The sequence below is a fragment of the Rhizophagus irregularis genome, chromosome 17 (genome assembly GCF_026210795.1).
Source record: "Rhizophagus irregularis chromosome 17, complete sequence".
Lineage (NCBI taxonomy): Eukaryota > Fungi > Glomeromycota > Glomeromycetes > Glomerales > Glomeraceae > Rhizophagus > Rhizophagus irregularis.
Genome location: NC_089445.1, coordinates 3,997,643 through 4,014,684, shown reverse-complemented (window position 1 = coordinate 4,014,684; position 17,042 = coordinate 3,997,643). Strand labels below are relative to the sequence as shown.

The following is a 17,042-nucleotide window of genomic DNA, read 5'->3' as shown; positions in this document are numbered from 1 at the left end:
AAGTGTATTAATGATTAGTATACTTATATAGTACCTGAAAACTCAAAATTTGCTTAAAATTAGAAGACCATTATGATTTAATTCCCATTAGTTTTATATCAAATGTAGTTCATATTATACCAGATTTTAATGTTGATAATGGTTATTTTATTAATAAATATATTTTTTAATAACTACTAAGTAAATATTATAATAATATGTAAGTTAATATTACTAAAATGAAAACAACGTAATATTAATGTCTATTATGTAGTGAAATATGAAGTATGAACGTTTAGAAATAGAATATAAACTCAGCAATAGATAAAACTATGTAGAAAAGTTGGCATCTGAACAGCCAAAAAAATCTTGCAATTTACCATCTTTATCGAGGTTTTCCCCAATACCAACAATAATAGAATAGAATAAGGGTAGTTCATTTGGTGTTGGAACGTTATCTACATCTATAGAAAATTTGGTTCCAGCTTTAACTGATTCAGTAAAATTCTTATTAGAGGGGTATTGCGGAAAGAAATTTCGAAGTATCAAGAAATTCGATGTTTAGCACGGTTTTATCTGCGGTAATATCGTGTTTTAATGTTCCTGAAACAGTAAAATGTTCGGGGGTTTTGGCAACTGGAGGGACAGGCGTAATTATTACATCGAGTCCGGGTGTTGGGTGGATTTTTTGAAAACATTGGTAAAATTCAGCTTTCCTTTTATTAAATGGAATAGCATTGACTATAGAAAATGTAGTCAATAAAATAAATACAAAAATAAAATTTCGGTTCATGATTTTTTTGAGACTTGGAAACAAGAAATTTTAGATTTAATTTTAGCCAAAATTCGCCAAGATTTAGAAAAATGTGGTTTAATGAAAAAAGTAAGCACTTTCTTTAGCAAACATCTGGATTGAGTTTCTTTTATAAAGATTAATTGTTAGTAATAAGTAACTTTTGATAACGTGACTTCAGAATTACTTTTTATAAGGGGAAAAAGTCTTTGGTCTTCATAAAATCCTTCTTGATTGAAGTTAATTTAAAAGAAGATATGCATGATCGTTTTATATCGCAGATCGAATAGATGATTCCGTTTGAATGAAATCTCATATGAAATTCAGGTTAAAGCTGTTTTTGTTATTAAGAAATATCTCGATAGTAACTAACCTACCTAAATACTATCACTACATACAGTATCTGATATTCAGCTGCCGATTTAAGCTTGCGTCTTGGTGCCGATTACACTATGAATCTTTTCATTTTGTAAATCCCCCTTGCAAATCAAAAAAAGACATACTGTGCACATCCCCATAACCCGATCATGCGAAATAATGTTTGCCAAAAAATAGACGAAGACGCTTTGCATCTATATTCGAATATTGTTTATTAGTATGATAGTAACATGCCCGGAGACATGACACGCAAAAAATAAATACAAAGATTCGGGACTCTGCCAGTGATACATATTATTTTTTGATAATTTTTTTAATTCTAGCCCTGGAACTATATACACTAACAACCACCAAACAATGATGCCGATCACCCTTTTCACATACTACGAAGTAATTCGGGATTTTCTTTGACAGTCAGGTACTCAGGTACTCACTAACCGCTTGTGGAGTAAATGCCATCTGGAGTATATATGATAAAATGCCACTCCGTACCTGTGGTCACGATACCATAGATGCAATAATACAAAAATGCTTGATCCGCAGTCCGTTTCTTTTTATTTGTCTGAAATGCGCTTTCAAGCTGTGCCAGATTCTAAGAGATAAAATACATCACCCTTTAATCTCCTTATTTCAAAGCCAATAGACTGAGAAGATGAACAGTCTTACCTGGGCATATCCAATCTTGATATTGTATGGTTTCCCCTCAGTGATGCAAAGTAGGTCTTCAAGGCTTGCGTAGTCTACCCAGCCTATTCATCCTTGCCGGATATATTGTAAAACTATAAATATATCTTGGGAGGTAAGTTTTTTAGCTATAGCGATGGATGCATGAAGAATCAATGAAATAAATTCACAGCATATCACCTTGTTAGCATCAGTCATTGTCTCTATATTCAAAAGTTTTAAGATTATATTCTCCATACAATGATTGAGCACCTTATCATCATCATTGATCCCCTCAAAGGTTATAGAGAAAAATAAGTTATTATATATGATTTCCAATCTGGAGAAAAAATTAGGAATAATCACCTACCAGAAGTAAATTGTTTGATGCTTGTTATATCTTCCCCATTAACCTTATTCCTATGCAACATTTCTTTCAAGTTGTCAAGAGTCTTAAGCAAGAAATAGTTTCGTAGCTTCTGGCCAAGACCTTCAATAAATTCTGCAAGTCTCTTTGCAGGACTAGCTTTTATACCATAATTTCAAAACTCTTCTTTAGTTGTATTAAGAAAGTCTGGGCTAGCAATTTTCTTTTTATAAAGAATTTTACAGTTCCCAGCAAAAATAATGGTGATGAGAATACCACTTCTTAATTTGATTATAACTTCATAACTATTCCAATTAGAGCATTACTTTTTATATCAAATTAAATGGTGGAATGCTTATTTAAAAAGCAATGAAAAAAAAGTAATTTCAAATATTAACATTATTTTTATTTTATTATCCAAAATAGTTCCTATTACAATTAAATTTATATATGAGGATGTTAACTTTTTCTTGAAACAAATTTTTAGGAATTTTCTAATTAAATTAGAATTTTTTTGCATTTTTATAAGAAATATATACACTTCCACGCAATAAGTTTAGGACCACCTTATTTTTGTTTATATTAATAAAGTTTTATTCTTATTTATATAAGCTTTTTTTTTAAAAAAATTCTTTACATTGTAATTTTTTGAATAAATATAAAAAATTATTATATTGATCTTTATAAATCATATAATACAAGGTTTTTTTCTCAATGACAAATTTTTAACTTTTCAACCAGAGTGATTACAACAAAATAAGTACTAAAAATTTAAATAGTTAGGTAAAAATAAGATTATATTTCAAATTTCATAAAGATTAAATTAGTAGTTATTAAGAAATTAACAATTAAAGGATCAATAATTTATATAAGACCTAATAAATAATAATTATTAATTTCTCAATAACTACTAACTCAATTTTCATGAAATTTGAAATATAATTTTATTGTTAGCTAAACTATTAGAATTTTGTATTCATTTTACATTTTTACTGTAACTGCTTTAGTTAAAGAATTAAAATTTTACTATTAAAAAAAAAACTTTATTTTACATAATTTATAAATGCAAATATGGTAATTTTTATATTTATTTAAAAAATTATAATACAAATTTTTTTTTAAAAAAAATAAATTATATAAATAAGAATAAAACTTTATTAATATAAATAAAATAAGATGGTTCTAAACTTATTGTGTGGGAGTGTACCTCTTTTATAAAAAATGCTAAAATTCTAAATATTTTTATTTTAAATGTCAATATTAAAGCTATATTTTAAAAAAATACTGCCAAATTAAAATAATGATCATTTTCACATTATTTTAATTCTCAATAAAAAAACTTTAAAATATATGTATTTTTAGTCATCAAATAATTTTTTGCCTTTATTAAACATATATGTATTTTTATATAACATAAAATAATAACTTTCTATACATCATGATATGAAAATTTGTTTTTCAATAGTTTTTTCATAATCATTTTAAAGTCCAAATCTCAAATATTAATGAAAACTTTAGATTGTTTTTAAAGCAATATATTAAGAAAATAGAAAGAAAAAATTTACAAGTCACTTCTTAATTTATTTAGAAAAAAGTAAAATAATTTTAAAAATAACATAATTATTAATAGCAAGATTATTAGTGATAAAACATGCAATATATTGATGCAAATAGAGGTCAAACTAAATCTTTATAAAATAATAAAATATATGTATTTTTAAACCTTTTTCTTGAAAATAAAAAAATTTTATAGTTCATTATAAAATTTATGTGCTATATTAAAAAACTGATCAGATCCTACTATAAAAGGAAATTTTATGTTACATTGTTATGATTTTTTTCCTTTTTAGCTAATTAACCAATAGAATTCAAGAAAAAAGTAAAGTAAAAACTATTAGTAAAGGGCCAATTTTCTACAGAGACCTTTATTATAAGTAAACGGGTCCTATTTTGATCCAAGTAGAAATAGTCATCTGGATAAATTAAAAAATATCTAGTTTCTATTTGAATTATCCGATTTGGATAAAAATCTGAATATATTCAAATAGAAACCAAAATCTGGATAAAATTATCAAAATTTTTTTACTATAAATTATTTTTAATAAATAAAATTTATAGCATTCATTTAATTTAATATATAGTATTTAATTAATTTAATATGTAACATTTAATTAATTAAATTAATTAATTAATTGCCGATCCGCATATGATCGATAGAATTTACATAGTAAAATGTGGCGTTATGTTAATTAATAAAAAAAATGCCGTTTGAAATCTCTGTTTTCCCAAGAAACAACAACGTCAAATACATACATAACTCCTAAAAAACTTGTTGCAACTGGCGCTATTATATCAGAACTTCATTATTATGTCCATATTTATATGACTTGTTTATTATTTTTTTAAAAAAAAATTCAAGATAACTATTCCTATTTTGAGATTACGCTAAAACTTAATAAAAGTCCTTTTATTATTTATATATTTCATTATATTCATATTTTTTACAAACTGGACATATTTGTGAAAGAAAAAGAGATATAAAAGTGCGTAGTGTTATTAAAAATGTAATAGTTGACAGAAATAATAATCAAAAAAAGTTTTATAAGCGTCAAAAAAAAGTTAAAGAGCTAAAAATCGTTTATACCATAGAAGTAAAATAGTAGTAAATACTATGAAATCTCCGTTTCCCACATATAAAACTTTATAAACTGCAAAGAAAAAAAACTTTTTATAAAAAAATTTTTTTTTTCTAAGATCTTAAACGTATATTGCAGGTGTTAAATAAATTACATAATTGTATAACAATATGGTTGCATTTTATTTGATATAAAAACATGATCGACATGGCTTATATATAAATGTTGCGCCGCATTTTATTATATAAATTCTATCGATCACATGCGGATCGGCAATTAAATTTGTGGCATTTATAATTTATTTAATTATATTACTGCAAAAAAAAGTTTATTAGATTCTGGTTTATTAGGAAAAATAGTATTTTTAAAACGTAATATGCAAACTATAGATTATATTAATGTATTTCCATTAGATTTGAATACAGAAAATCATGATTTTGTTGAGATATATATAAATGTGATGAAGTGATATTAAAGTGAATAATATTAAATTTATTTTTATAATAAAGTAATAAATTTTGATAATAATTCTGTTCAAATAGTATAATATTTATTATATTATATAAATAAATATTAAACTATATAAATTTAATAATAAATGCTGCATCTTCCTATAGGTACTGTTCTATTATAGCGAAAATCAAGTATTTACAAAGATTTTGTTTGCCCCAGATGCAATGCTGATAAAGAAGAAAACAAATATTATTTTATAGATTGTAAAGCCAATAAGGATCTATGGCCTATAATTAAAAGGAGAATGCAAGATGATGTGATTCCTATAATTCAAAAATGGAGTAATACACTAGAGGATACAACTAAGATCCTAAACGAGAAACTAAACCAAATACTAGGATCACAACATGATGATAGAGAATTTGTAGACTTTTGCTTACTGGTCTTGAAAGCTAAGATTAACACTAATCTTTTCAAACTATCAAAAAAAACATTTGGATTTTTAGAAGCAAAAAATGTCTTATTTTTGGCTTCACTTCTGGATTCTTTTATTATTCACTTCAAGGAGCTGATTTGGTTACCAAGATGTAATGCTACTGTTGCATGGAAAAAGGCTAGAAATATTGAAAGAAAAGACAAATTAAATATATCTAAAAATATGGACCGTTATTTTAAATCCTTTTACCAACAGATTAACCATACAAAACAGGATAAACAACAATTAAAAAAAAATAATTTACCAGATTTACAGGAAGATCATATTGTAGTATTCAATGACATTTCATTTGAGTTAATTCCTATGCAGTCTGAAAACTTATTAAATGAAAATCTCATTTTATCAAAATGCTATAGAGTGGGAAAGAAAGTTTAGTAACAACTGGTGGTATAGTTGAACTTATAAAAAAACAAAAAACATTATTAATAATGTTATAACAGATTTAGTAATAATATAACTAATGTTAATTTGGGTTTAAATGTATCAATTCTGAAAGGATAAGGAGGATGGGTGAAAAAAGGAGAAAGAGAGACACAGGTCAAAAGCTAAAAAATCAGGCATATACCCTATTGGTAACTATTAAACTAATAGGTTAGCCAAAAATTAGTAATTAATAAGGCATATACCTGGTTGATAACTATGTAAAAATTTAGGCTATCCAGATTGAAAGGATTAATTAATTTAAATAAATTAGGTAATTATTCAATAGTTATCATTCAGTTTAATACATAATTATTACTATATGTAAAACTGAATCCAATAGGTATATACCAATTGGTAGTTATGAATTATTGCCGTTTTCAGAAATGTTGACATTAGAATGTCGATCATTTCTATAAATCGAACACACCGAACACACACCGAACACAGCAATTAAAATTAAAAAAAAACAAATTTTCCTTTAAAAAAAGCAAAATTAAAACTTTAGTAATATATTTTTAGGTAGTGTGCAAAAAAAAATGTATAAAAATTATATTATTTGCATATATGTATTCACTTGTATTTGCTTGTATTTGCCAATGTTCGGTGTGTTCGGTGTGTTCGTTTGTGTTCGGTGTGTGTTCAGTACAAATTTTCATATTTTCAATTTTATTCATATCTAAAAAGTGACAAAAATAGTTTTTATATAAAGTTATGCATGAATACTTCAAGTTTGCATAATTTTTTGTATGTGTTCACGGTGTGTTCGGTGTGTTCGGTATAAAATGGTCAAAATTTCAGATTGTCAACATTTCTGAAAACGGCAATAATCCGTTAGCCTAATAATACATCGGGAAATTTTTTAGGGTATGCTTTTTTTATTTTTGCACCAATTGGTCATGTGAGATGATCAGTTTAATTAAGCCACAGCTTTTCCGGCTTATCAGTTATCAGTCTATTTTCTACTAGCCGAATTTAGACTTTTATTTTAAACTATTTGATTAAACCATGATAAAGTTTCGAAACTTTTAATCTTTTTCTTTTAAAAGTTTCAACGAAATTTTTTAAAAAAAAAATTAATTTTGTAGGAACTCCAGCCCTACGAAGTTCCTGAAAGTTTTAAAGTACAGGACGGTAATTTCGTCTAACTTTGAAGTTTTCTTTAAAATTTTGAAAGTAAGTTCGAAATTTTACTTTATTTTAACTTACTAAACGTAACGTTTTAAACGTTTCGATTTTTTTTATTCTTAATTTCTTAACAAAACGTTTTTTAACGTTTCATAATTTATTTTTAATCGAAACGTTAGCAAACGTTCGATTTTTTTTAACTTTTAAATGGAACATTTTTTAACGTTCCAATTTTTTTATTTTTAATTTTTTATCGAAACGTTTTTTATGTTTCAATTTTTTATTTTTAATATTTTAATGAAACATTTTTTAATGTTTCAAAATTTTATTTTAAAAAAATTTATCGGAACGTTTGTTAACGTTCTGATTTTTTATTTTTACTTTCTAAACGAAACGTTTTCAGACGTTTCAATTTTTTTTAATCTTTAAACGGAACGTTTTTTAACGTTCTGATTTTTTTATTTTTAATTTTTTATCAAAAAGTTAACACATTTCGATTTTTTAATGAAACATTTATTAACATTTCGTAATTCAATTTTTAACTTCAATTTTTTTATCAAAACGTTATTTAACATTTCGATTCTTTTTTTTTAAAATTTTTTTATCGAAATGTTATTTAACGTTTCGAAATTTATTTTTTAAATTTTTTTTATCGAAACGTTATTTAATTAACGTTTCGATTGATTTTTTTTTAAAATTTTATATCGAAACATTTTTTAACGTTTCAAAATTTTACTTTAATTGGAACATTTATTATTGTTCCGATTTTTTGACTTTTTTAACGAAATGTTAAAAAACGTTTCGAAATTTTATTTTAAAAAAATTTATCAAAACATTTGTTAACGTTCCGATTTTTTGATTTTTTTTAGCAAAACATTTTTTAACGTTTTGATTCATTTTTTTTCTTTAATTTTATATCGAAACGTTAATTAAAGTTTCAAATTTTTAATTTTTTTTTATATCGAAATGTTTTTTAACATTTCAATTTTATTTTTGATGTTTAAACAAAACGTTTTTAACGTTTCAAATTTTTTTTAATTTTTTTTTCATATCGAAACGTTTTTAACGTTTCAAATTTTTTTTTAATTTTTTTTCATATCGAAACGTTTTTAACGTTTTGATTCATTTTTTTTTAAATTTTATATCAAAACGTTAATTAACACTTCGAATTTTTAATTTTTCTTTATATCGAAATGTTTTTTAACGTTTCAATTTTTATTTTATTTTATAGGCTCGCAGCTTTCCGGACGCCTCCTGGACAGAATTTTGAAGGTAAACTTCAAAATTCTGTTTTTTTTTTGTTTTTTTTTATTTAGCGAAACGTTAACTAACGTTTCGTCTCTCTTTTTAGGAACAGGAAACCGGAGTAGGGACTGGGTCTCCCATTTCGAAGTAAAACTTCGAATTTTTTTTAAAGGAAGCTGAAAGACAAGTTCTGGACTCCCACATCGAAGGTAAATTTAACCTTCTAATTTTTTTTCTTTTTTATTTAAACGAACGTTCACTAACGTTCGTATTTCTTTTTTTTAGGAGGAAGCCTTCCGGACTCCCATTTCAAAGGTAAACCCCTTCAAAAAAAATTAAATTATTTTTTTTAATTAATTATTAACGAACGTTAACTAACGTTCATATTTCTTTTTTTAGGTAAAGGAAGACTTCTGGACTCCTATTTTTTACCTTCGAAAAAAATTAATTTTGACTAATTGATAAACGTTAACTAATGTTCGTATTTTTTTTTAGGTAATAAGTAAGGTTTAATTTAAAAATTAAGCCTTATTAATACTAATTTAAATTAAGCAGATTAAGAATTTTAACTTTATTTTTCTATTTTGTAGGTATCAATTGGAGCCTTTGGAACGGTGAGTTTCGAAAAGTTTTGTTCATTCTTTTCGAAACTTAAAAAATATATTTTTTTTTTTAACTTTATTTTCTATTTTGTAGTTATCGGTTGGTATCGGTTGGGACCTTTGGGCGGAATAGTAAGTTTCGAAAGTTTTATTTACTTTCGAAACTAATTATTTTTTTTAATTTTTTTCTTTATTTTGTAGGTATTGGTTGGAACCTTTGGGCAGAATAGTAAGTTTCGAATGTTTACTTTCAAAACTTCAATTAATTTTTAAAATTTTTTTTTCTTCTATTTTGTAGGTATCGGTTGGGACCTTTTGGGCAGAATAGTAAGTTTTGAAAGTATTATTTACTTTCGAAACTTCAATTATTTTTTTTAATTTTTTTTCTTCTATTTTGTAGGTATCAGTTGGGACCTTTGGGTGGAATGGTAAGTTTCAAAAGTTTTATTTACTTTCGAAACTAATTATTTTTTTTAATTTTTTTCTTTATTTTGTAGGTATCGGTTGGAACCTTTAGGCGGAATAGTAAGTTTCGAATGTTTACTTTCAAAACTTCAATTAATTTTTAAAATTTTTTTTTCTTCTATTTTGTAGGTATCGGTTGGGACCTTTTGGGCAGAATAGTAAGTTTTGAAAGTATTATTTACTTTCGAAACTTCAATTATTTTTTTTTAATTTTTTTTCTTCTATTTTGTAGGTATCGGTTGGGACCTTTGGACGGAATGGTAAGTTTCGAATGTTTACTTTCAAAACTTCAATTATTTTTTTGTTTTTTAATAGAACTTTACTAACGTATTCTCTTTTTATAATCTATGGCTTCCTGGGTGCTTCCTGAATGGAACTTCGAAGGTATTCTTCAAAGTTCTTTAAAATTTTATTCTTTTCCTAACGAAACGTTACTAACTAACTGAATGTTTTCGCTTTTCTACTTTTTGTAGGACTACAAGTTCCTGGGCCTAAATGCGAATTTAAATAGTTGTTTGTTGGAATTGAACCAACTGGAACAACGTCCAAACCATTAACAACAAATAGTAGAGAAAAGAGTAAATTAGCTTTAGTTTTTAGTACAGAAATATAGAGAAAATGATGTTAATGTAATCAATTGAAATTAATTAATTGTGTGTAATATAAATCTGATATAATAAATTGATAAATTAAGTAGCAATTTGGAATCAATCGAAAGCATGTATTGATTCTATATTTTAATTTTTTTTACAATCGGACAAACTTTATTGATTACTTTTTAATAAATTATGTGTATATATTGATACAATTAACCAAAATGACATCAATCGGTAAGTTACTAAATAAGAAAAATGGATAACAATAGGTTAATCTAACAAGTAAATAAAAAAAAACTGGATAACAATAAGGTTAATCCTATTGATATCCAGTTGCGAACGAATAGATATCCTATTGATAACCTTATCCTGCACAATTGGGGCCATTTTATAGTTACCAATCGGGCACCCTGCAAAAATAAAAAAAAAAATCAGGGACCATCTAGGTCCTTTTAGGATAGCCTAGATGGTCCCCAATTTGGCAGCTTTTGACCTGTGAGAAGGTGAAGGAGAAGAAGAAGAGCAGGATTAAAAGAAAAAAAAAAAAAAAAATTTTTATATATAGTATATAAATTAACCCTTTATTTTTAGCTGAATTTTGATGATTGCATCCTTATAGATGGATATAGCTTATGATAATTTGTTTGTATGGTATATAAACTTACACAGGTCGAAAAGTGAAAAATTAGGCATCAATCAGTCACCAATCAGGCAGTTTGCTAACTTTTGATCCAGTGATCAGAAAAAGATGAAATATAGCTCATTAGAATCGTCTCAATAAGACGAATCTAATGGTAGTAAAATCGCATTTTTAGGATTAATACTTGATGAGAAATTAAGTAAAATATAAAAATAAGAATGTATCATTTATATTTTATTTAATTTTTATTAACTATTGATCCTAGAGATGCGATTTTACTACCATTAGATTCGTCTTGTTGAGACGATTCTAATGAGCTATATTTCATCCTTTTCTGATCACTGGATCAAAAGTTAGCAAACTGCCTGATTGGTGATGGTATTTGGCGAAAATGCCAATTGGTGACTGATTGATGCCTGATTTTTTACTTTTTGGCCTGTGTTAATATCAATAAAAGTATATATAAATCATTAAAAAAATAATAACTAATAATAATAATAATAAATGCTACAAATTTAATATTTTATATTCAAATTATGTGACAAATCTTGTGATATAATTTAAAATTTTTTACTTGTAGTTAATGAATAATTAAAATAATAAAAAAATATATTATTATATCTTTAAAGTATAATTTAATCTTTATATAATATGAATTTACCAAATTGAATCATAGTATTTAATTTATTTAAAAATATATAAAATGTTACGAAAATTAATAAGTGATTTAAATTTTTTTAAAAAAAAATTGTTTTTTATCCAGATTATTTTAGATTAATCTTATTATTTTTTATCTGGATATTTATCTGGATAAACACTGTAATTATCTGGATACCTAAAAAAAATTTATTCAGTTTATCCAGTTGAATCTGAAAATGGATTAAAATACTAGCTGAAGTCTGCAATATTATTTTTATTAAATTTCAAGTCTTTTTTTTCCAAATATTTGATAAGTCCTTATATATCAAAATCTTTAATAACATCTAATATTGTTTAAGAAGAAATTTCTTCTATTATTGAACTTGAAGAAAAAGGTGTAGAGGCTTATGAAAATATAATATTTATAAATATATATAGGGTTTAAAATTTGTGCGTACCTGCGCATGTGCGCATTCCCATGGATATATTATATATAAAAGTTAAAAATGACATTCTAAACCCTTCATGACTCATTAAGTAAAGTTGTAGAATAGGCAAAAATATGTATAGTAAATAAATTTTTAAGGCTCTATAATATGTACGTGAGAGTTGCAGCATGAATATTTAAAAAAATTGGAATTTTACTAAAATCATGTGATAATTAATGTTTGACAAATTTACTATATAAAAATTACCAAAAATGGAGGGGTGCGCACATGCGCGGGTGCGCACAAATTTTATTTCCATATATATATATGTTTATGCTTATGAAAAAAAATATACATCTAACTGTAATTGCAAGTAAAGCTAGTTATAGCTTTATAAATATAATAAGATATATTTAAAGAAAAATAAAAAGATTTTTTACATTAATTCATAATGCTTTTGCCTAATATATATGCAATTATTAAAATGTAATACAAAATTGTCAGATAATTATATTTAATATCTTTTCCATTTTTCTAATATATTTTAATATAAAGGAAGTTTAAAAGCATTTATATAATTGTACTATCAAATAAGCCAACTAAATAATAATGCATACTGCATGTATTTAGTATTAATAACTTTAAATTTTAATTCATATATTGTATAAAGTGCTGAATTTAGTAAATTAAGTTTAATTTGAATTGTTTTAATTTTAATTTTTTAGTACTACATAAGCTATTTTAAGTATTAAATCTTTAAGATATAAAATTGATTCAGGAAAATCTATAGTAGTTTACAAAAGTAACACACCATGCTTATTATTAATTATTAATTATATGTTTTGATATAAAAAATTAAAATTAATCAAATAAAACTTAAAATGTAAATTATATAAATTTTTAATATAAATTTATTAGTTGATTTTTTTGAGTATAACACATTTTATTAAAAAAATATGATACATTACTTTTGAGCCTTTTTGTATTTTTAATAAATTAACCATTTTATAAAAATTAATAATACATTTTATTATAAATTAAATCAGAGTTGGAATTGAACCTTGTCCAATTCGTGGTAATGGACTATTGGACTTTGGACCTAATAGAGATGTCCAGTTTAATTCCAATTCCAAATGGACTATAACTTATAATTTTATATATTATAATTCTGGCCAAATTTATAGCGTTAGCCTAAATTAAAAATAATTATATGTTATTTTGGCAAACTACAGTTTAAAAAAAAGTACTGCTGCTGTAGCTTATAGTAAATTTAATAAAAAATTCTAGTAAATATTAATATACATACTGTATTATAAATTTTATAATTATTAATTACATATTACTAAGATTATATATAAATCTATAGCCATTGGACGAAGGCTATAGTCTAATAGTCCAAATTTTAATGGAATTGGAATGGACTAAGTTCAGTAGTCCAATAGTCCAATAGTCCAAAAGTCCAAAAGGCCAACACTGAATTAAATAGTAAATAAATATTAAATAATCTAAATTATTATTTAAACTTAAAAAAAATTAACAATTTTAGTAGTTTACTAATTAATTTAATTATTATATTAATATATATATACATTTATAAAATCAATAGTAATATTATTATAAATATTATAAAAAAAAGTTTTTATTTATTTTTCTTTAATGAGAGAATTATTTTAAAAAAAGTTTCACAGTAATTGTATTATACTTGTAGTCAAAACCTTTCAAGAGTATAGCTGAAACTAAAAGTCTGAAATACTAGCCCAAAACTTTGTCTAAAATCCAAAACCTTAACCGAAACTTTATATAGACTAAAACTATTTTTTATTATAGACTTAAGATCTGAAACCTTTTTTATTAATTTTATTATTTATTTATTTAATTTTTATAATTATTATATTATTAATGAGTTAAATTATTGAAAGAAAATAAGAAATATTTGGGATTGCTATAAGAGTAATAAGACCTCGCTTATTTCTAATAAAGGTTTTCAGGAAAAATTTCAAATTTACTAGTAATTTTACCTTACTTCAATTCTTAATATTATTGGTTAATTGATTTAAAAAAAAAAAATTAGTGTAACATTTCCTTTTTTAGATATAATTTATCTATTTATAGTAGGATCATTAAAATTTTTTTTTTAGTGATTTTACCTTAGAGTTACAGTAACCTTTATTATAAGTAAGCAGGTCCTATTGCTATATATATATTTATACATATTTATATGCATAAGTCATAAGAATTAGTATTAATTCTGGTTAGAATTATTGTGTATAACGTATAAATATATATAAAAAAGCTTAAAATTGAAGAAATTTTGAAATAAAAGATTCAGATTTTCAGGCATATAGTTTTAGTATCATCCATGTCTGCTATTTATGGATAAACAAAGTATTTTATTAATTATATTTTATTACACTTGATCTAGATTTTATTATCTATTCATTTGACTTTTAAACTTGAATAATTTCCCATACAATAATTCTCTGGACTTATATTAATTAACTCTTTAGTAACTATAAGTATATTTAAAATAACTTTTAATAATTAATATTTCATTTATTAATTGAGTCAAAAATGACTGACTGTAGAATTCCTATTAAATTCCACTCCTATTTATAATAATTCATGAAAAAGTATTTTTATTTATCTTTCTTTATTTTTTCTTTTCTTCTATTACTATTTCTATCACTATGACTAATTATAACTCATTTCTTGGCATCTTTAAATAATGACTATTTTCATTCACACAATCATTTCATTGATATAATGAATTTATTGATACAATAACTTTATTGATATATAACTTTATTGATACAATAATAAATTATAACTAAACTAATAATAATTAAACTAATAATAACTAATTTAAATGTAAATAATTGTAAATAACTAAACTATAAATAAATATTACTATAGATAATCATTATATAATTATAAATTATTATATCAGTGTTGGCACTTGGCCGTTTGGCCAGTTTGGCCGGCCAAACTGGCCAAAAAAATCTTTGGCCACGGCCAAATGCCAATACAGCCTTAATAAAGTATTAGTATTTTGTTATTTGGCCAAAATTTGGCCGGGGTTGGCCATTGGCCATTTTGCCATTTTGGCTGGCCAAATCGGCCAAAAAAATTCTTGGCCGTGGCCAAATGCCAATACTGATTATATTTTCTAATCATCTCAGTTAAATATTTTTTTTTTAGCTAAACTAATGTTTATCTATGTTCCATTCAGTATATTATTTATTCTTCAAGTAATTATTCTTTTGGCTCTATAAAAAATCTGATTTGTGTTTTATCTTTCCATATTTTTTCTGTAAATGTATCATTTTCATGGAATTAATAGTCTTAAATCATAGAAATTTTCATCTCACTAACACAGATATTTGTAAATGTATTTTTTTATAAAAGACATGAAGAAATAATGGAAATATTCAGATAAAAATTTTTTATAGGGTGGTTATGTGATTATTATAATATCTATAGTTACATCAAATACTTTTAGTTATATATAGTTTCAGTTATATAAGAGATTTCAGATATAGTTTTTGGATTTCAGTTTCAGAAATAAGGTTTATAACTGAAACTGAGACTGGCCAAAAGTCTGAAACTGAAATCTGGTTAAAACTAAAAGGATTTTAGTTACAAATATAGGTTGTACTAATAAATCTGAAATGATTAACTGTTAAAATTGGTAATGATTTTCATTTTTATATATTTTAATAATGTTTTGTGTCTAATTTTACATCCAATGATCACAGGAAAATGAAATACAGTTCATTGGAATTGTTCCATTAAGATGAATCTTAATGATAATAATTTATATTTTTAAGTGTAATAGATAGTTAAATGCAAAAACGTCCTATAGTACAATAAATTCTAAATAAAAAATGATAATTTTTTAACATATTTGTAAATAACTTCGCATCTATTATACTTAAAAATATCATTAGATTTGTCTCAATGAGACGATTCTGCTGAGTTGTGTTTCATCTTTCTAGAATCACTGGATGCAAAGTTAGATATAAAATATTATTAAATAAAGATTATTACCAATTTTTAACAGTTAATCATTTGTTTAGATTTACTTAAGCATTTGCATTTTGATTCGCATTCATATAACTCGAGATAACTTGAGTTAAACTCGCACTCAAGTTAGAAATTTTTTGACTCAAATCAACTAGGATTATGTGGTTAATAGTGCTAGCTGAACTCTATTTGTAATTCCTACTGGCACTATAACTATAACGGTCTGGGTAAAATTATGGATAAATTTTTTGACTCACACTTTAACTTTAACTCAAATTAACTTGAGTTAACTTGAGTCTTAACTCAAGTTCTGGACTTGAAGTCAAAAAAATTCTTGACTCGTTTTATTCGAGTTGACTCATCTTAACTCAAGTTCAAGCTTTAATTAGTACAACTACTGCAAAACTTTTTTTAAAATAATTTTCTTATTGGAAAGAAATAAATAAAAACTTTTTTATAATAATATTACTATGATTTTATAGTATACATATATATATATATTTTTTTTAAAATAGTGCAATTTGTAAGTTTATTAGTTATATGTAAGAATACAAAAACATCTATTATATAACTAATTTATTAAAATTCCAAACCAGTTTCCCATTCATAAGATTACTTCTGTATTCTACCATTACCTTATAAAATTTACTTATATTCTTTGATAGTAGCTATTAAATTATACAAAATCACTAATTGCAAAAGTACTCTAAGATTCCAGTAATGTCAGAAAATACGCGTTCAAATGATATAGCTAGTACAGCTGATACTAGTCCTAATGTTGATGAATCTTTAAAACAATTGTTAAATTATTTAATACCTGATGATCTGAACATTTCTTCTTTAAATTTTTAACATTAACTTCTCATTCATCATTATATCGCAAGTCTAATAATTTAGAATTTGCCTGCATTATAAACTGTAATTTGATAATAAACAATCTTACAACTATTGATATAGCAGAAAAAATTTGGTCAAATTTAAATTTGCGATATATTAAAAAATTTGATAATCAAAATTACATAAAAAATGATATTACTATTTCAGATATAATGTGGGCCAGTATAATTTTGTCAGCTTATTGCAATTGAAAT

The 17,042-nt window shown here is 24.3% G+C and overlaps 1 protein-coding gene across 1 annotated transcript; it reads right to left on the bottom strand.

The window, feature by feature from the left end:
• Window positions 1-490: 490 nt before the first annotated feature.
• On the bottom strand, window positions 491-772 carry OCT59_009566 (uncharacterized protein; the record flags this gene model as incomplete). Its single annotated transcript, XM_066133660.1, has 1 exon — window positions 491-772. The coding sequence occupies one exon, from the start codon at window positions 770-772 to the stop codon at window positions 491-493; it is 282 nt and encodes a 93-aa protein (XP_066000079.1).
• Window positions 773-17,042: the final 16,270 nt, after the last annotated feature.